Raw genomic sequence first — 21,667 nt, forward strand, 5'->3', positions numbered from 1 at the left:
CCAGAAAGGCTTCTTCAAGCAAGTTTAGAGCACTCAGAGACAACATTACGAGCATATGTAGCCCTGTTTCGCAACATTTGTCCAATGCTTTTTTTTCTTCAAACACTAAGCTAAATTGTACAATAACCTTATTATAGCTATGGCAATAGGGACACTTTCGACGGGTTTTGCCATCACTGTTGCCGCCATGTCCCATATAAAGTCAAAATCGATAACATGTGCCCATCCATCGCATTGTAGTAGTTCCACCCGTGGGTAAAAACATAAAGACAATCAGTTTCAGTATAAACAATGAATGCAATAACTATAAATTATATTGTTATACAAAGTAATGCTGGCAACTAACTCTCTTAGATCTGATCTTGTGCAACTGTTTCTCCGGGCTAAGAGCACAGCACATACAATGATTTACGAGTCATCTCATTAATACTTGCTGAGATAGAGCGTGCGCAAGTGATCGCGACTCAATTGTTGCAATCAAAGTTCACAGCTGCTGCTCAAGCGATCACTACCTTGATGAAACTATGATGATTTTGGTGAAATTGAAAGCACAACGTTTCTGGCAGATTTTCACGTACAGGGCTTGATGGCTGTTGCATCTTGCGGCTGAATTCGAGTTATATGGCGCACTACGATGCTGATAAACAAGTTTGGCGCAAAAGGGTGGTTAAGTGCAGGATGGCACAGGTAACCAAGTTTAGCACAAAACAGCACAGCAATTCCAGATTGTGCACATATAGACCTCGAAACCGCTCAACTGGGACCTTGCCGAGTATATGTGTGCACAGTCTGAAAACAGCGGAGAAAATACCGCAGCAACATGAGCAGCGATAGGAACAATGATGGAGAGGGGGACAGCACTAGGAAAAGTCGCTAGCTTCGGAGCCAAAGGGACCAAATTGGTCCCAAAAGGCCAAGCCAGTCTTTAGTTTTTCATTTTCACATTAGGAACTGTGGACTTAAGGTGGCTGGAGAGTGTATTATTCATATAAATTTTCACCCAGCCTGACAGATCTCTGTCAAATGTGTTCACCTTCTTGTTGGATTGCATACAGTTCTCATTACAGATTATTCTGATATGCCCATTAACTTAAACCTGCTCAATGATCGCATGCTCATGTTCCCAAAATGACATCATTAAGCTACACATTATACTAAATAAAATTTGCCTGAATACTTGAAATGTGCACATACATACATATAAACTTATCATGTTTATTCAAAACCAATCAAAAATGTCTCTAAAAACACGCAACTTGCACCGAATCATGCAAGGTTGGAGCAGAACAGAGATAGTCGGCACTTTGCTGGTCCTGCCTTCATTACACACGTCCATTCACAAGCCAATGCACAAAGCACTCACATGATCACATTTTAAACCATGAGTATTGTCTAGGTATCGAGTGTGCTTGATCAGGAATCGCTTAGCCTTCACAGCACCATAAAATTTAATTACATTTATAAATACTGCTTTATTTATTATGGAACTCACTTTACTTATTATGGAACTTTCTTAGACAGCACCGCCTTTTCGGCAAGCTCTTTCCAAAAGTAAACATGGCGTCCGTGACATAGGGACATGTGGAGGGTCACTGAGCGGCCGCGAACGTCCAAAAAATACACTTGTGGTGTGACAGTGAGACTTTACACTGAACAATCAAATCGTCTCTCCCCAAATGTTTTTCTAAACGCTTCAACGATGCAAGCAAGCGAAACCAAAATCGGCCGCAAGCTGCTGTGCTACTTGCGGAGCAACACGAATTTGCGGAAACCGCCTCCGCAGCCTTCGCTACACTGTTAAGGGGCTTCACAGCACAGCACGCAATACTGTGAAGCACCACTATAGGAAAAACCCCGCGTATTATACGCACCTCCACTTTGCCACTGAAATTTTTTGGTTTTTGGTGCGGGTTATACGCGCGAAAATACGGTATTGCATAAGCTTATTTAGTGTGTTATTAGTGATGTATCAGATTCGGCTAGCGATACTGTTGTTCTGAAAACAGGTTAATAAATGTCCACGTGCTGGTCTGCTCAACCATGTCAACCATGTCAACCATGTCTGTGTGTTCCAAAAGTGGCAATCCCTCAGGCTCCACATGTTGCACTACTCAACTTGCACTCAAATGCACTACGCATAGCTAACACTCAGGCTTCCCACTTTCTCAGTCCCCTTAAGTACCTCTGCGCCTAGAAGCAGTAACAGGTCACGGATGCGGTCAGGTGGGGGTGCTGTGGCTGGCCCAATGTAGAAAGGACCTTGACCGTCCAGCAGCGGAGCGTCTGCCACCTCACACCCCGACAATTTTCGTTTCTTCCCAGTGGCCAACCTGGGACAGCTAAAGGCAAAGGCACCTTCTTCCAGCCAACGACCACACTCTAGGGACTGGTAAGCCTGTAGCAAGACACATAGGTATATATTGCCATGCCCACTTCTTACTTTGCTTTTATGCAATAGAGTTTCACACACAAAGGCTGTTAGCAATGTTCGGCACAGATCATGCCACAATGTTCGTGAAGCTTCTCAATGTGCGAGATCATTCCGTTAAAGATTGCATGCAGGACGCAAGTAGTCAAGTGCAGGGGTTGGCAACCTTTTCAGCTGAAGGGCCAAGTTTTGTGAAGCAGACATGATGGGGACTGCAGAGCGCCCCTTGTGGGGTCAAAGGAAGCAAGAAAGGTTAAGAGATGGTGTTTTCGCATTGTGCCGAGAGCTGCATAATACTGCCATCTGACCCGCGGGTCACAGGTTGCCGACCCCCTAGTGTTTCCGAGAGCTTATGTAGCCACTAGTAATAACGCTGGATTAAATAGCACAATCATAAAAGCAAATACACTAACAGATTGTCAATTTATTCAACGGCCAACGACTGTTCACACTGATATCAGTTTACAGTGTGGATCACTTGCACGTTATCTTTTAATTTGCAGGCACAGGTTCAACCAAATAAGAAGTTAACTTTGAACAAGCCGACTGCCTCCATCGTCAATGTCATGACTACATGACAATATAGTAGCAAAGCTAAATGCTGAACGCAAGCAGCAAGTCGAGCTATAGAAAAAAATTGTGAAAGTATTAGCGTAACTTGCTGCGAATCCAGGCCAAAGTGCATTTGGTCTCAAAATGAATTGCTAGATTAATTGAAAGCAAAAGCTAACTCAAACCTAATTTTAACAAAATTGCATCTTGCAAGAAAATAGGTTTGTTATATCCAGAAATTCGTTATAAAGGTTATTCTGAACACTGTTATTTATTGCAAGACTATTCATTTACTTTGTTATACCTGATATTTTATTATACTCGTGTTGATTATATTGAGGTTCGAGTGTAGTTTGCCTCTGCTCAATCACTACAAGTGTCAAAAGCTGCCAAGAAAAGCTGCACAGTATGTACTAAGAAGAATCAGAGAGACAATGTGGGTGTGTGGTTTACTAAGAAGAGCATTGATTCATAGGAGGAAACTGCACATAATCTAAGATGTGTATTAAAAAAGGAATCCACTACCACCAATGAGACAGGTTTCACATAACCATATATTTATTTTTTTTTTTTTTCGGGGATCCTCAACCATTTTTCGAAAGTAATCACTGAATGACATGAGTAAAGGTGTTGCCCCGCACATGGTACCCAAAAAAATTGTTTAAGTCTGTCAAGTATAAGCAGCGTTATAGATATTTGTCACACACTTAAGAGCTTTTTTTCTTTTGCCTCAAATTCGCTGAAACATGCACACAGAAGGGCATGAAGACAAGTCAGTGCAGCTCATGAAACACAAGGACTTTCTCTGACAGGGACGCTAGTGTTACGAGTGCATAGCACGCTATAATGCCCAGTATCCCAGAACCCAGATAGGCATTCTTCCACAGTCTTCTGGAATCTTACAACCTGACCGGCTCATTCTTCCATGCTGTCGATGGGCTCATTTCACTTTTTCCGTGCCTTTTCTGCGTCTCGTCATTATTTGCGCTCAGAGTTACTGGGTCTTTTCTTTGTCCACCTTTGTCATTCCTAGCAACGTACAACAACGTAACTCCACTCGTACTTTACACATTCGAAAAATTTTCATGCCAATTGACTAGTGGGGCAAAAAACTGATGAGCTCATTCAGTGATTACTTTAGAAAGTGTGCCAGAGCTCCTTTGAAGCTGCTATTGATTGCACTGAATTTCAAGCAGAGATTCAAATGAAGTATACAATTATGACCTGGAATCTGCAGGTTTGTAGGCACTTACCCAACGAACAGGCAGAAGCCAGCAGTTGCCTCTTGCTAAGGCAAACAGCACATGCAGAGTCCGTCGTGGCTTTCCAGCTACGCTGCCACATATCACATGTGTTGTGCGATCAGTAACCTCTGCTTCGATGGTGAATCCACCCACCGCCTTGACTATGGCACCGATAGCATCGCGGTCAACTTGTTCAAGTCCTGTCAGGACAATGCTCGGGCCTTCCAACCAAGAGGCCCTGCTCAGGGCACGAGCCCTTGCTCGGCACTGCAATTTGGGCAACATGAGTTTCAGAGATTGCATCAATACAGTAAACCAGTCTCTGCGTTGGAGAAAAAGCCCTGAGTACTTCGCGAACCAACGAACTGGATGAAAAGCAACCTCAAGAAACAGAAAAGGTAGCAGTGATGCCATATATACCACCAATGACAAATGAAACACAAACAAGAAATGCCCAAGTCAAATAGGTTCCGCAAGTGATAACACCAGACTCTTATCTCGTCTCTAACTGCTAATAATGTGGTTACCAAAGATATATAGCTTAGACCCAATAGTAGTAAGCTCTCCAAGCCGAAGTCACACTCACAGTTAATTCCACTGGCAGATTTGGAGCAGTTTTTGTAGCACTTTAACTGCTCCATGGGAAGCAAGGTTTCCGATATCAGATTGAGAGTGCTCCCTATATTAGCAGATCTGGAGCAGCTCCACGACTGAATTCACTGCACGAAGCAGCTCTCTCTACTTTGCAAAAAGTGGTAAATTTGACCAAAAGTCACATGCACCCTACGTGTGCGCAGAGCATGGTGTACCACATGACTAATGGAATGCGCTGCCCGAGTTCAACAGTTTTCTCCACACATGCCCATCAAGGCGAAAATGACACGAAACGCAAGGAATGCCGGGTGCTTTCGAAAGCAGATGTACGCTAGCATCCCCTACCATTTGCTCTGGCAGGAGCGCCAGTGTTCCGTTTGAAGATTTCCTTCGACTGCCCTCCACTGGAGTGGAGTGCTTCAGTGTAGAGTTCGTCAGTCACCCTAAATTTGCCAATGGAATTCATAATCAAAGTACCGGCTGAAATGAAAACAAAGTTAACCTTAAAGGGCTCGTAAACCACCTCAGATATTTTTTCAAACATTTCAAGTAAATGCACGCATCATGTGGAAATAGCCGCCGTGATCAACGATTCTACACGTGGCAGCGCTACAAATTCCAGAAAACAATCCCTCCTTCTTTCTGAGCCTTTCAGGCCTCCGAGTAATGCGCCGTGCCATATCTCTGACGTGCAGAGCCAAATAAGTTATGATTGATCGAGCAAGAGTCTACGACTTCCTGTCAGTCTGCAAGCAGCTGTCCGTGCTGCTTGTTGTTCGTCACATTAACCGTGTGCGTGCAACATGTACGGGGCATGGCGTGTCCCCGTACGCTAAGTGAGAGGGCAAAGAGTATACCAGCGGAGAGTATGCCGGGAGAGAGCGAAAGGAGTGATCATTGCACTTTCGATAATCAAACGCATCTAACTCCACTATTACTGCACTATTTCAAAAAACTCTCACAGCTCCGTGTTTGTCGTACACTCGTGCACAATTTCCCCTCCACAACTGAATTTCGACCTTTGTGTGGTTTACGGGTATTTTAATTTGTTTGAATTTAGATTGTCTATGACTGTGCATTCTATGCAGGCTTCTATGCAATCGCCTGCTTCACTTGGCATCAATATGTTTCATCACTTTGCAAAAATAGACTTCGCTGTCACCTGCTCACATTTCGAACTTTGTAAGCTAGAGCGTGGACTTAGGATTCCTTTTGCTTTTTAAGTATACTACAAAAAAAAAAACAGAGGAAAAAAAATGTTACAAACACAGCGCTAACTTACAACATGAGATTTATTTCCATAGGCATCACGGCAATAAATAGGTTGAAAACTAGCTCGCACAGAGCGCATTTTTGGGGACTATTTATTGGGCCTATTTATACTCGAACCTCATTATAAAAAAGTCGCATGTTATATGAAAATATAGCTTCGTTATATCCAGACATTCATTATAAAGGTAGATTTCTAACACTATAGCTATTGCAAGACTATTTTTCATTTACTTCGTTGTAACCGGTATTTCGTTATATTAAGGTTTGTGGTGTACACGTATCCCGAAGAAGTACGGCCACCAGCGTGGGTCCAGTCTTAGCGAACCGCAGGGAACGCGTTAACCGTGCAAAGGCAGCGGGGCTAGCCTCAATTCCCACATTCCTTCTAAATTTGCCCTGTACCGGTCTGCAAAAGGCAGCCGACGCAGCGCGCGAAAACCTCTCAGGAGTCCCCGCGCGCAGCGCCACAGTCAACATCCGCTTCCGGGTGAGGGAGTTAAACGTCACTCCGCTCTCCCACCACGGGAGACAGCAAAGGAGGGCAGACATGTCGGGACATGAGAACGGCAGAAAAGGCGGCAAAGCCCGCGCAAAGGCAGCGGGCTAGCCTCAATTCCCGCAAGTTTGAGTGTACTGGTGTGACACCCACTGAACTAAATCACACGTTGGAAGTTGGTGCAGAGTCCGTGTGTTATTTTGCCTCCGTTTTGTTTCTACAATATGTTAACATAGTGAAACTAACCACTTTTAGAATGCACACAGTGAGCTATTCAGGACACAAGTAGCAATAAGAATACTGAGGAGCACTTTGAAACGAATATTTCTGGCAAAAAAGATCCCTATGAAAAACACAGACCTTTCAATTTTTCATCACTCATCAAAGCTAAGTCACAATTGGGAAACCTCTAGAACGGTCCTAGGTCTGTCTAGCAGCTTTCCCCAATGGCGACCTGTAGGACGTGAGCAGCACCCGCTTCCTTGTTCAGCACAAACTCATGAAGTCAAGAAAGGTAAGTGGTCATAGTTCTTAACTCAAGTGTTGTACTTATTACAAATGAAAAGGAATTTAAGGGAAAAAGAAACAACTTGTACGCGAGGACAGAATTCACAACCATCAGATGTGCTCGGATGCTCCAGTGGTCGAGCTCCGATGGCGATGATTTTCCCAACAGCTTTATAGGGTATTTTTGTACATGCAATCCTGGAAGTGCCACCCAACACCTCTCACGTCCATGTTTGCCAACGGGCGTCTAAAAGCAACCCGACTATGAAAAAAGCGGAATGGATCAGCGATAACTACATTACACGTAAAAACTACAGTCAGGGACGGATAAATCGGATAGCCGCGCGACACCGCTGATGGCCCCACAGAAATGATGTGTAAAAACGACCAATATTTCGGACAGCCGCCAGATCTGCATTCAATAATCAACCCGGTGGGCACACCGAATCTGCAGCCATTATCCCCTTCGGTACATCCTCTATTTTTTTTCAGAGCCCGGGCAAAGGACTGGATTTAAATAGGAAGCTGCCGTCTGTTCTAGTGCGGCTTTCCCCACCAGGTGCGGCAACTGGAATTGTGCTGCCTGCAGATGCTGCCGCGTCGTCTCTTGCGCAAACTAATGCCGTGGCTGCATTTGAAGCTGCTATACGGTTTGGGTTTCGGCTGTATTCGCATTGTGTTAAGATGTAATGAAAACTTGTAAACCAGAATCGTGAAGCACTTGTTGTTCTGGACACCCAGCTCATTTCAAAGGCATGTGTCCTTCGCGACCACTTCATCGAGGCGCTCGCGCCATCTGCTAGGCCGATACCAAATAGCTCATGCCAGTAACCCACGGAAGATTGTTTTGTCATCGTGGCGTTCGCTTGACAGAGAGTTGCTTTTTTAACTATCTGAAAAGAGAAGCCTTTCCCAGGAGCTAATATTAAAAGCTTGGATGCCTAATGTTCCCCGATGTTTGCTACTCTCTAGCGGCATAATTATGCACAAGCCTGGAGTTCATGCACTAAATAGCTCAAAATGCCACTAGACTGCTTCCAGGGACATAGGTGATCATCTGTTCCCTTCGCAAAGCTTTTGATGGACCGGAAGACCATGGCCCTCCACCCTCTCACAGGCTTTCTGGACAGCCCAAAGTTGAACCGAGAGGCCACCGCTGTTTAGGGCCTCCTTCCAGTCCTCTTCTTTGTTAAACTCGGCGCCACTTAACGTAGAACATTGCTAGATTATGTGAGGAAATGAGCAATACACCTCTCCGCAGTCCGAACAATGCGGTTTTATGGTGGACGAGTAATGACTGAACCTGTCCCACGAAGGGAAATACTTAATTTGGAGCATCCTGAAAGCTGACAAATGCGATCGATTTAGTTTAGGGTGAGGAAGTGGAAAAGCCCTCTGAGAGATATGATAATGGGTAATAACCTCATGGAAAGTGAGTAGCGAGTCCCTGTACTTTCTGGCGTCCCCGCCTGCGAATTCACCGGAACTGCCGTGGTGAGCGATACGTAGCGCACGGTCATAGGCAAACTCATTGGCGTTGGGGACATCAGGATGTACGTTGGCCCCCATGCGGACCGGAAACCATGTTATGGTGTGAAATCCGGCAGCTCTCTTGCAGGCGAAGATGGTCGCTGCCTCTCGCAAGATCAAACCCGAGGCGAAAGCCCTAGCTGCAGAACGCGAAGACATTTGGACAAGATTAATCTTTCATTGCTATGGCAATTTGCTCAGCCATCGTGACCGAAACCTGCCCAACTGAGGCGGAGCACAGCAGAGTGCCACTGTAATTGACTGAAACCACGGCAAAGCGTTCAGAACGGCCGTACTATGCTGCATCGACAAATGTCGAAAGATCCGAACTCTGTACAACAGTCTTCGATAAAGAATGTGCCCGAGCTATGTGGCGCCCTACATTGTATTGTGGGTGGACATTTCTAGGAAGTGGAGCCACCGCAGACATACCTCTGATCGAGAGTGGTAGAGTCACTCCACGCTGGTTACTTTTTTGTAGTACCACAGCCTATGGATTCCAGGGTGTACTTACCAGCCCGTGATGACAATAGTCGCATGATTTGATTGATTTGTGGTGTTTAAAGTCTCAAAACCACGATATGATTATGAGAGACGCCGTAGTGGAGAAATTTTGACCACCTGGAGTTCTTTAACATGCATCCAAATCTGATCACACGGGCCTGCTACATTGCCGTCTCCATCGGAAATGCAGCCGCCGCAGCCGGGGACGAATCGCATGACCTGAGCCATATGATGGGCCTTGATTACCTCCGCGAAGGAGCTGTGCATGCCCAGTTGAAGGAGCCTCTCTGTGCTTGTGTGCACAGGCAGGCCTAGAACTCTTCATGCTTTTGCGCACTAGTGTGTCAATTTTCGCCCCTTCTCTTTTGAACCAGATCAATGCCGAAGCAACATAATTCATTCGGCTCATGAGAAATGCATGATATCGAAGGAGATTGCCCTCGCTTAGTCCACCCCTGCGATTCGCGACCCTGAGTATGAGCCTAAGCATGTTCTGTGTCTTGGAGGTGATGCAGGCTATAGTGCATGAGTTGCATCCTTATATTTCAGGTGGAGCCCGAGAACCCTGATCGAGTCTATCCTGGGAATTTCGTGCCCATACCGTGTGTGCATAATGCTATCGGAATCTGCTCTAATGGAGTCGCATTCCTCATACCTTTTCGAGTGGGTACGTAGAGGAACAGCTCAGATTTGGCCGATGACAGACTCAAGCCCGAACCAACCAAAAAGTTCTCCGTTACGGTTAGGGCCATTCGAAGCGCCTGCTCTACCCAGGCGTCGGAGCCTCCCATCCACCACACAGTGATATCGTCCACGTAGAGAGCATGGTTAAGCCTGCGCAATGTAGCGAAGCGCTCGGGTAGGCCTTTCATGGCAATATTAAAAAGTAGAGGAGAGATAACTGCCACCTGTGGGGTCCCTCTGGCTCCCAAGATAAATTCCGAGGATTTAATTTCACCGATTTTGATGGTGGCCCTGCGATCCTTGGGAAAGGAGCTAACCAAGGCGTGGAAACATTGTCCAAGACCTTATCAGAAACCGCCTCAAGCACAAACTTGTGCGAGATACTATCGAAAGCTTTAGACAGGTCTAAAGCTAATATGCCTCTTGTCTCCCTGGTGTTGTCAATAATTTGTCTTTTGATAAAGAGCATGACGTCCTGTGTAGATAGTGCAGGTCTGAATCCTACCATATTGTGTGGAAATAGTCCTTCGCTTTCGATCTATTGGTTTGCCTGGCTTTGGGGTGACCACGACCGAAGCAGTCTTCCAGGATTGAGAGAAGAGCCCAGTCTCCCAGATTTTATTGACTTCCTTGGTCAGTTTTTCAATGGATTTGCCGTCCAAAACAACCACCCGCTTGTAGCACAAAGCCACAAGGTAATCCAAACGGATTTCTTGGAAAGAAAGCCTCTTAGTTGCCGAAAAATTCGTCCTGGTCCGGGGTTCAAACCCGAGACCAACGTGATAGGGTGGTTGCTCTGCCAATTGAGCTAACCAGGCAGCTAACCAGGAATGTATCGAGATGACTTGAGAGCCCGGGAAAGTTAGCACATGACTGAGAGTTTCCTGCAGCATAATCATGTGCGGTTTGACCACCTGAGAAGTAACAAAGTGCAGCAGTGGACCCCTGCGTCTTTTGAAACTCGCACAGTACCGCTGCCACACGACCAGCTTATATTAGTGTTGCCCGCCATGATTATCACTATGGCTTGGCCAATCCCATGCCGGGTTGGCGGTTGCCGCGCCTGCAGGCGACTGTGCCCTGTCCGGGCGTGTCCAAGGTGAGCTACCCGTAGCTAGCGCTGCCTGCATACTTTCAAGAGCCGACACCCTTTTAAGTAGGATGGTCATGCTATCATCCAGTTGTTTGTTTGATCGATTGCTGCATACTTTCTAAAGCTTTGTTCTTGGACTGTTTCCATAGCCTCGCACTCCCCTTCGGCAGGTGAGGCCTGTGGGATCTCAATGTGGTGAGCGCCACGCTCAGAGTGAACAGAGACAGCAGACGCTGTCGGAACGAAGCAAAATGACACATTTATTTACCTGATTTCAGAACGACGATATCATCAGCCGAATTATTATAACGTCAATTGTGATCAACACGCTGAACAACCTTACAATATATTACACCACACTCAACATGACAAAACACAAGAAGAACACACTCAAGACGGCTTCGCCAATGCTTGACTTGCCACGAGGGCCCCCGGCGCGCAACCCGCGGTGCCGCACACTGGGGACCCACCGCTACCTGCCAAAGAGGCCCGCTTCTTTCTCATGTGTCGCCACCCAGGCTTTCCACCAGGCGTCACCGCTGGCGCTATACCATGATGATGATGGTGGTATTAAACGCTCGCGAGCATAATGCCACCTACCGCACGATAGTTGCGACCCCTGAATGTGGCTTCTGTGCTAAACACATGCGCCACGAGGCGCAAACAACATTACAGGAGGTGATAGCACCCTACAGGTCTTTCATTTGCGGTCACTGTGAACAAGGCTCCCGTGTGGGGAGCCGAAACATCTTTTAAAGTTTTGTGTATTTCACCTTGGTCGGCGTTTTTGTTATTTTGCACCAGGTCTTTCATTTACCTGACCACGCCTGCGCGTCCCCTGGTGGGGGAATTTGTTGTGTGTCACAATGCGAGGAGCAACACATGCAAAATGATTCGAGGTCAGCCCTTATCAGTTGAAGCTCTGACTTAAGGTAAGCATTCTCTCGTATCAACTTAGCTACCCTGTGGTCTTCCCTATGCTCTGGCAATGGTGCCAGTGTTACCTCTGGTGGCAGCCCCGCTGGCCTCTGCTTTGCTCGATCCACCCAGGTAGGCTCTTTCTGGATCCGCACACAAGATTGAGCGCGGTCCCTGGAGCAGCTGCTCTGGCGGCCAGCTGGCGTGACGGAACCTCCCCGCCTAGGGCCACTTGACACGCCGAAATCCGGTGACCACTCTTCTGCGCCAATTTTTGTTGAGTCTTTCTGGCGCGCGTTCGGCGCTGTCGTCTTCTTTGTCGCACGACGTAAGGAACTTGAAAGCGTTCTTTGCTTGTTTTATTTCCCATAAGATGTGGTCCTCCGCAAAGGGCACGTTTTGGCAAACATTGGTCCTGTGTCCTAGGCCTCAACATGCGTAACACGTAATTTCGGTGCTTGTAGAGCATGCAGCGCAGAAAGCTAACGCTACACATGATGTAGTTGGGTACCTTCAAGTCGTCAAAAAGTACTACTACCGTGGTGGTTTTTTAGATCCTTTCAGCTTCCAAGGGCCTGCGGATTTCGCTGGTTGGTGATCATTTGTTGAAGCTGGGCCTCGATGTCTGCGTCCACTCCGAATGGCTCCTTTACAAGTGTTATCAGGAGCCGCCATATATGCCGCTTATCCGGATTTGCTGAATCCCTGCATAGGCGTTTGTGTTCTTCTGCTCTGGTGTGGAAACGACGAGAATGTTCTGGGCGATTTTCGGGCAAATTATGTCACTCTCGGTCTCTGGCGAGCGAGAGCAGCCGCCATGGCAATAGCCTGTGCAAGCCTTATTTGGCTTACTTTTCTGATGTCTAGTCCGTTTCTCGGCAGGACGATAATTCGTATGTGGTCCCTCAATAGCCGGGGGAGCCTCGATGCAGCTGCAAGACGTGTCATCGCACTTTGCGGGGTTGCCCTGCGGGGGCCTCCCTTCAAGCCCACATGTGATGTGTTGCCGTCCGAAACTGGCGTTTCTGCACAAGCTTTTTTGTTCCTGCCTAGTGCTGTCGGGCAACCCGGGTGATTTGCTTCTTAGTGAGGGATTTCCTCTCCTTCCACATCTCTACTTCTGGCATGTTGCTCCTCTTCTGCGCATCACGTAGATGCTAGGCCGAGCCGCAGCACGTTCCACACGAAAAGTTCCAGTTTTTCGGCAAAAAAACCACTCACCGAAAAAAGTCCAGTATCAACGTGAGCTTCATAAGAAAGTGCGTCGAATGAAATGCACTTGACCACAGAAAACACAAAAATACGAGCGAAAACATTCACAGAAGCAGGAGCCGATCTCGCGTCCGCACTGGTCGGCGCCTCTTCTTCTTCACCAGTGAATGTATGTAAAGACAGCACGAGCGAACGAATGCTTCTGTTGCTCCAAGTGTGCTGCGATAATTCACCTGTGAACAGACACAGCACAATATGATCGCACAGCTACTTCTGCTGCTAAGACTCGACTGACTGAACACCACGAAAGAAAAAAAATGTTTTGTGTGCCACTGCTTTGCGTGGAGTTGTGGCGGAGTGCTGCAGCCAGGCTTAGGCCGGCCTAGCTGGTGGCGCCATGCCACGGAAGAAAAGCAATTTAGCACCGCACCAACTTCGCTTTTTCGAAAAATGAGGTGCCACAAGCCGAACCAGTCTAAAGCGGCCACAAAGTTTCTGAAGCTGCCCCCATGACCTCCTCTCTGGAGAGAGGAAACGGCGTTAGAGGAGCATCACATGGTGTTTCACCGCACCGTGCGGTGCGGTGAAGCATGCTTTCGCAGGGAGCCGAGTGGGGCAAAGCGGCGACTGGGCGTTAAGAATTAGTGGTTTTTCGGCCTAGTTGATTGATTTGTGGGGTTTAACGTCCCAAAACCACGATATGATTATGAGAGACGCCGTAGTGGAGGGCTCCGGAAATTTTGACCACCTGGGGTTCTTTAACGTGCACCCAAATTTGAGTTTTTTCGTCCTAGTTGATTCACGGGAAAGCTCAAAAGGTGATCTGATGGATTATTTTTGTTGTTCTCGACAAAAAACTCCGCTATATTCGCTGAGTCGCGTTTTTGTACTTCATTAAAAGTGGGGAAAAAAGGCATTGAAATGCGGAAATTGGAACGAAAAATCAAGATGACTTCGTTATAACTGCTATTTTGCTGTAAGTGGGCTTGTTATAAATGGGCTACACTGTAGTTCTTGCCTTTCAGTCGTCTCAGGTGAAACCGTAAAGAAAACTGCGAGTTCTTTTTTTTTTCTCTCTTTGACACTAATGACAAATGGAAAAAGATAATCTGATTTATTTCGGTCAGATATGCAGAGTGGTACACAGTAGTATTATATACTTAGGCATGCAAATGATGAGGTTGCAATAGCTTGAAAGAAAAGATAAAATGTGAATGCTATAGAAGTCGAACACATATATCAAACCGGTAGCACCGCCTGACAGAGTTCGGTGAAAACAGTGCGCCGTTATGTTAGTTTTACTTTTGACCCCCCCCCTGTATCTATGAAAGTCGCCAAGAAGCACCAATTCAAATTAAATCGCATAAAAACACGAATTCGTGAACTTTCTAATATGCATAGCCATCCAGCGCCAGATTCCTCTAGTCTACTTGCACAGCGCCACTGTGCGGCAGTGGCGAGCGGAGGTGGAGCATGCTCTCGAGGGCCTGAAGAGAGCATTCGCCCAGGCACTGAAAAAAATATAGGCGCTGGGCAGACATACACAACACTAACCATGGCAAGGAGAGCTGCCATCATTCTAAAAGTGCTCAGCGGTTGCCCGCAAGTCGAAGTTGCCTGAGAGTTCAACATTTTGAGAGTTTAAGAACCCTGCAATCCTACTGAAGAGCCGGATCTGCTGCCCAGCGTAACGGGCTCAAGTGCGGACGTCATAGACGACCTGCGAGATATCGGTGTGCTGATTCCTGACGCAGTTACGTTTGAAGACTTCCCAAGTGTTGACGATGCTGTGTCGTCGTGTGCCGAATTGAACGACGACGACATAACTGAGCAGGTTTTGCAATTGCCAAACAGCAATTCTGAATGCTGATGACGACGCACCATGTGCTTCGGAGCCGTTGCATGCAAAACTGTCTCTAGTCCTCGCAATCATTTCATCGTCCCACCTGTGGTCCTACAGCGAGCATACCACACTGACAGAAATACAGAGGAACTTGGTTGCATGCAAGCAGAAGTGTGTGCAGCAACGCATTGACAGCTTTTTCCGGCCACAGGGTCACTGAAGCGTCGATAAACGTATATTTTCTGACGCATTCGTTTTTTCAAATATTCGATGATTCGGACTTATGTACGTTTCTTGTGGAGTCCGAATTATCGGTCGTCGACTACAAATTATGTTCACTATGCCTTTGGTGACTTCATTGTCTGTAAGCTTTATTGGCACAAAACATTCAATGAATAAGTTTTCAAGCAATGCCCATCAGTCATAGCGTCTGCAGTAGTACGAGCGTGTCAGCACAAGTGAACTCACCACATTTGTGCTGAAGTCCTCCAAACTGCGCCGGCTGATACGACAGTCTGTTTTCGAAGGGAGCTCTGGCAGCAGGCTCTGCTGCTCCACTTGAGCCAACTCCATCAGTGAGGTGGGCGGCTCCTGTGTGTCCATCAGGCCACCAGGATTAGCCAGTGGAAAGCTGGAAGACGCTCCTGACAACAAGCACTTCCGTGGGAGGTCCAAAACGTGCTTATCCACTGCAAGAGGACAGTGGCAAGGTGTTCCTTACAAGGTCAGAATATGCCACAGAAGATGCAGCTAGTACTAGTATAGCAAACTAGGATATATACAATGCCTTGCAACTTGCCTACTACAAAGCTTCAATACCTCTGACACTTAGCAAATTTCAAATCTATAAAGAAGGTGATTAACAAGTGAAGCAGCAGTAGTCAAGTAAAAGAAATGGGGGGAGGGGGGTCAGTAGGTAAGCCCTTTGCCGCTCGTAGCAAGCTCAGCTACGCATAAACTGAGCGCCTTTATTGTACAACTGCACAGCGAGGTGCAACACCCTCTCAAAAGTTTGAAAAAAATCAATGCTAACATAAACTGCCCCTCAAGAAATAACCAACTACACCCGTCTAAACCTAGCCCCTTTTAGGGACACTGATCTTGCAAGATGCCTGTACCATGTATTGCACTTATAATAAAGAAAATTATTTGTTGTCACTGGAGGAAATGAGGACCATATTATCACGGGTATAGAAAGGTACCTCAGTGACCGGTGCAGAAACAACGCAGACGAAATGAAGACGACGTTGTTGTGGGGCTGTGTCTGAACTGCCCTCTTGTCCTGCATCCTTGCATACTGTGTGCAGTGTTAGCCCACCCGGCGTTCACTTATTAAATACTCCTCCTTACATATTACCAAAAGTTGGATTTCAGAAGGAAACTAGTAATGAAATTTTGAGTTTTACGTCCCATAACCTAGATTTGATTATGAGAGGAGACACCGTAGTGCAGGACTCTGCAAATTCTGATCATCTAGTATTCTTGAACGTGCAGTGACATTGCACTGTACACGGGCCTTTCGCCTCCACGGAAGTGCGACAGCCACAACTGGGATCGAACCCTTCTTCACAAGGAAGCCTCAATACTCGCATGATCACAAAGCGTCTTCTGAATGAACCCATCTGTTCAAGCACTTACTAGGTTCGGACCTGTCAATAATGAACGCTTCCTGTCAATAATGCACACTTTATGCAAGTGCTATCAAAATACATGTCACTCAGTCCTGAACTCGTATTAAAATTTTAATGATGTGTGGGGTTTAACTACCCAAAACCATCATATGATTATGAGATATTCCGTTGTGGAGGGCTCCAGAAATTTTAACCACCTGGGGTTATTTAACGTACACCCAAATCTGAGCACACAGGCCTACATTATCATCTTACTGCTAAATAAACTAGCTCCTCAAAACTGTAAAACATGCAGATTAACCCACCTCGGTAGTGATTATGATGCTCAACTATTGACCCACAAGTTGCAGGATCGATTCCGCAAACTGTGTGACGTGGGCTGCCACATTTCCGATAAGAATAAAAGCACTCGAGGCCCGCATGCTCAGATTTAGGTGCCCTATAAAGAACGCCTCGCAGTCGAAATTTTCAGAGCCCTCCACGTGGAGCCTCAGACAATCATATCATGGTTTTGTGACATTAAAACCCCCAGTTATTATATCAAAACATGCAGATCTAGAGGGGATTCACAACCAGCGGAGCAGGCAACCAGAAGAACATGGTACAGTGATCACAATCACAATTTTAGACTGCCCACCTAACGAAAACATTTGATCCACACTTGCTGCAAAAGCGCAACTTATAAATGTGATACACACTATTCATTTGGTGGTCCTTTAATTAGCACTCAGGGTTTAAAGACCCTGGCTACATGCTAGTAATAAAACATTGCATTGTACTCTCTTCATGTTACAACTTGTCTTCAGTTTCATTGCAGCCACTTAACTCGTTCTTCTTTGCATTGTTATGTTGTGCTCACTCAGCCATTCTCAATGCACTTGTGTCTACCTATGCAGATCTGTGCAAGTAGCTATGTCAGCTGCACTTGCTTGGCAACGAAACCTTGCCGAGTATGCAACTTTAACGGACATTACCTAGTCAGCATATCTCAAGTTACCAGCTGCAACATTTACAGCTAGAGGGAAAATGGCTAACCAACGCTCGTTTGCAAACATGTCCATTGAGAGGGATTGAACAAAGTTCAGTGATCCATACCTCTTGTGACAATGTCCTGTAAACGTTGTTCATTTGGCGATAGCACCTCTTCGGTGAGCAGCACTTCAGACCTCAGGTCCAGCAACCGGGGCCTTTTCCTCTGCCTAACTGGCGATGGAGAGTCAGGCTTGGTTCGCCAAGATCGAGGCTTCTACAGAAGAAACCATGTACACATCACTTGTAACCACTAGCATTACGTATGTATCCACATCCATATAATCAAAGGGGTCCCGAACCACTCTCGAGCTTGCCAGCAAATGCAGCCATGAACTGCCAAGCCAAATTTTGTAGTCAAGAGCAGCACATACAACTGAAGTGCAAAGTTGCGACTGTTCTTAGCGCCCTCTCTATTTTGTCATTTAGAAGACTGGTACTAAACTCAAACCTTCATATAACAAATTATCAGTTATAAAGAAATAAGTGACCACTAGCTTTGCCATAGATACAGTAATACGAGCAAACATTTATAACAAATTTTCAGATATAATAAAGTATTTTCGTGACAGATGTGTAGTTATTATAACAAGGTTCCAGTGTATTGTCCGACAGCCGACACAAATGATGAGTGGCATTTGGGTTCATGCGCTCCTTGACTCATGCCATCACTACGCTTCATTATAGAGCGCAAAAATTGGACAGTAGCATACACTTGCACGACATCAGAAGTGAGCAAATGCATTTTTATGTTGTGCGCCGACGTATTTTCACGACCATGTCATCCCTCGAAAAATAGATTTCAGCACACTCACCAGAATGAAAGATGAGAAAAATAACTTGAAATGTGTGGCATATGCCTGTAACTGTGTACTTGAGATAGTCAACAATTTTTTAGATAATGAGGCAATGAGTTCTATAACAAAGGCCATGGGGCTATTACTGAAAGAGTGTTTCAAGACCCTTTTTGTTCCGCCAGTTAACTTGGTCCTGTGCTTGCTGCTGCCAATTTATACCTGCAAACTTTTTAACCTCATCTGCCCGCCTAGCCTTCTGTCTCCCCCTAACCCGCTTGCGTTCTCTAGGAATCGAGTTAGTTACCTTTAATGACTAGTGGTTATCCTGTATACGCGCTACATGCCTGGCCCATGTCAATTTCCTCTTCTTGATTTCAACTAGGATATCCTTAACCTCCGTTTGTTCTCTAATCCACTCCGCTCTCTTCTTGTCGCTTAAGGTTACACCTACCCTTTGTCTTTTCATTGCTCGCTGCGTCGTTCTCAATTTAAGCTGAACCCTCTTTGTAAGTCTCCAGGTTTCTGTTCCGTAGCTAAGTACCGGCAAGATACAGCTTTTATATATCTTCCTCTTGAGGGATAGTGGCAATATACCTGTCATGATTTGAGAGTGCTTGCCGAATGTGCTCTACCCCATTCTTTATTTTTCTAGTTACTTCAATCTCGTGGTTCGGCTTTGCAATTATTACCTGCCCTAAGTAGACAGTCTTTTACAACTTGAAATGGACTTTTACCTATCTCAAAGCGCTGCTCTCTTTTGAGGTGGTTGTACATCACTTTTGCTTGATATGAACAGCTTCACCCAACTGATGCCGTGAAGTGCACACTGCCATATGTGGTAACCCATTTTTTGCAACTGCCATTCATTCTGCTTTTACACAGCTGAAATTTACAGGAAGACAAGGGTGATATAACAACACATTTTTAAACAAAGAGTCCCCTGCTAGAAACTGTGCCACTACAAAAGTATTTCGATGTATGTGTTGGCCGCTTACCCTAATCTTGCGGCTGAGAATGGGACAGTCATAGGCAGCAGACACATAAGGCGGGAACCTCTCTGGGGATGCTAACCTGTTGTTGGCAAGGCATCTGCAAGACACACATTTCATTACAACGTCGCACTGCTTACCTGCACACCATTAACTTATCAGAGCAGCCCTGACACTTCAATGGGCAGAACGGGCTAAAAAGGCGAAATGAGAAATTGTATAGCAGTCTGTGTGAGGCTTGCAAAGGAACACTGACCATTTTCACAACCTCCCTTTCCAAAAATGCTGAAAACAGAAAGCAGCGATTGAAATTGTAGTTTGGTAAGAGCACCACAAATACTGAAATAAAAGCTGTCCGAGCTGGCTACACAAAATTTGAATTTCATTTGTACAACGACTTCAGACATCAGTTCAACGTGCTAGCCTTGAACCGAAATTCTTAGGCTATTAATGCGAGAGCTCCACAAGGACCCTTAAGTGCAGAAGTCAACAAGCGGATATGATAACAGACATACTGTAGTACTGAAGCACAATCACAAAAAGAAGAAACAGGATGGCAGGACTTCTTCCGTGGTTATGCTTCAGCGCAACAAAACATCTGTTTGCCAGAAACTTCTGCAGTAACATGTTCTTCTGTAGTGGAAATCAGAAAGGCTGTTCCATGGGTGGACCTGAATGCTAAGCCTACTTCACGACCTTTGAGAGACAAGAGTTCTTCCAAAATGTTTTCAAGGCCTAACATGCCTAATCAAACGGGAAAATTGACTGGTGTCCTTCTTCGGCGTTTCTCGTCAGTGACGACCAGTGATGCAAAAAATCATCACGTGATAACGCCATCACAGATCAGCGAAACTTGTGACATCACATGACTTTGTCGCTTGGAGAAAAGTGGTAGCGCAAAACCATGTGTGAGCTTTCAGAGGGTGGCACAGCAGGACATTGACTGAGAAGATCACTTTTGCCTGCCAGTCATTTCAGTGAGTGCTCAAGAGACACTGGGAAGGTGTTTAGTGCAAACACTAGACAAATGAGAGGACACAGCACATTCTCTAAACTAAAATTTATTCTAAAGCATCACAAACATGCATATATACAGACCAAAGAAAAAACCCGGGAGTGAACAGAAAAAAGTAGATAAAAGCAAAATGTGCATGCCTAGAAAAGAATGCGACGTCAGCGTCATGCCGCGGTACCGCCCCTGTGCCTTCGTCGCGCCAGAAACTTAAGTGTTCGGTCGGAAAGACGCAGCGATGGCACGAGTGCGGTACCATGGCACGACGCTGACGTCCCATTCTTTTTAGGCGTGCACATTTTGCTTTTATCTAGTTTTTTCTGTTCACTCTCGTTTTTTTTTTTTTTTATGGGCCGAGCTCCTTGGGGTGTTGGTCTGTCCTTCCTCCGTTGGTGTATCTAGCCCCCTTGCAAACATCCCACTACACCCCATCACCAATCCCCCACTTCAGCGACCATAAAGCCAATGCTGTTGAGAAGCAGCCAATATGAAATGCAACATGGCGTGTACTTGTATTAAGGAACCATAGATTTTCCCACTGTGTCGATCCCTTGTTTCTACGTGATCGCCTATAGTCCACCTTTGCAAACTGCCCATTACTTCATCCTCGCAAACATTTTCCTACGCCTTATCGCCGATCCATAATTTTACCGACCATAAAGCCATTATAATGAAGGGGGAACGGAAGCGACGTACAGCTGTCACCTACCAATAATAAAATTTCTTGTATAAATATATAGTGTTTGTCACGTCTTGATGATGTAGTGGGCTATATTCGCGAATGGTTCCCAGTTTAGCGATAAAACCCTCCAGTGCTTCGCCCTCACTTATCATTATTCACTACGTGGACATGCTGCGATTTTTTTGTCTGTATATATACTTGTGTGGGCAACGTGTGTGATGCTTTGCAACAAATTTTGAAAGAATGCGCTGTGTCCTCTCGTTAGTGTTCGCGCTAAACGCCACTATGACCGGCTTGTTCCAACTCGCCTAGAAAGCACCGTTGTGTTGAACTCACTCTTCCACCCAGAGCGGCCCCACCATGGGGATGGCCAGCTGTAGTGCCCGCTTGCGTGTGGAGACGCGGCCCTCGCGGAATACGACGTGAGTCACGGTGGGGCCAAGATGGCGGCGCACCGTGGCACCCAGCCGCGTCATCACGCTTTCGAATGTTGACGAAACATCCTCGGTGCCCACGCGCACTTCGATGAAGGCGCAGACGTCGCGCATCGGCCCGTCAGGGTTGTTTGGCGGCCTCGCCAACAGCTCTCGATACACGGACTCTGGAACGCCCTGCGTCAGGTCCAACGACTGAGCTATCAATTTTCCGAG

The 21,667-nt window shown here is 46.2% G+C and overlaps 1 protein-coding gene across 2 annotated transcripts in view; it reads right to left on the reverse strand.

Moving 5' to 3' along the window:
- The window catches only part of LOC119164821 (choline transporter-like protein 1), a 66,143-nt gene that overhangs the window by 44,128 nt on the left and 348 nt on the right, over positions 1 to 21,667 (reverse strand). Inside the window, exons 2-7 of one of the 2 annotated variants that reach the window (XM_037415333.2) lie at positions 21,354 to 21,628; positions 19,330 to 19,423; positions 17,604 to 17,754; positions 15,346 to 15,566; positions 4,234 to 4,491; positions 2,183 to 2,395 (exon numbers count right to left, since the gene is read on the reverse strand). In XM_037415333.2, the coding sequence (XP_037271230.2) occupies positions 2,183 to 2,395; positions 4,234 to 4,491; positions 15,346 to 15,566; positions 17,604 to 17,754; positions 19,330 to 19,423; positions 21,354 to 21,628 (1,212 nt within the window). Of the gene's footprint in view, positions 1 to 2,182; positions 2,396 to 4,233; positions 4,492 to 15,345; positions 15,567 to 17,603; positions 17,755 to 19,329; positions 19,424 to 21,353; positions 21,629 to 21,667 lie in introns of those variants that run through there. The other variant, XM_075874384.1, reaches the window with a different exon arrangement.

This window comes from Rhipicephalus microplus, chromosome 9 (assembly GCF_043290135.1).
Source record: "Rhipicephalus microplus isolate Deutch F79 chromosome 9, USDA_Rmic, whole genome shotgun sequence".
Lineage (NCBI taxonomy): Eukaryota > Metazoa > Arthropoda > Arachnida > Ixodida > Ixodidae > Rhipicephalus > Rhipicephalus microplus.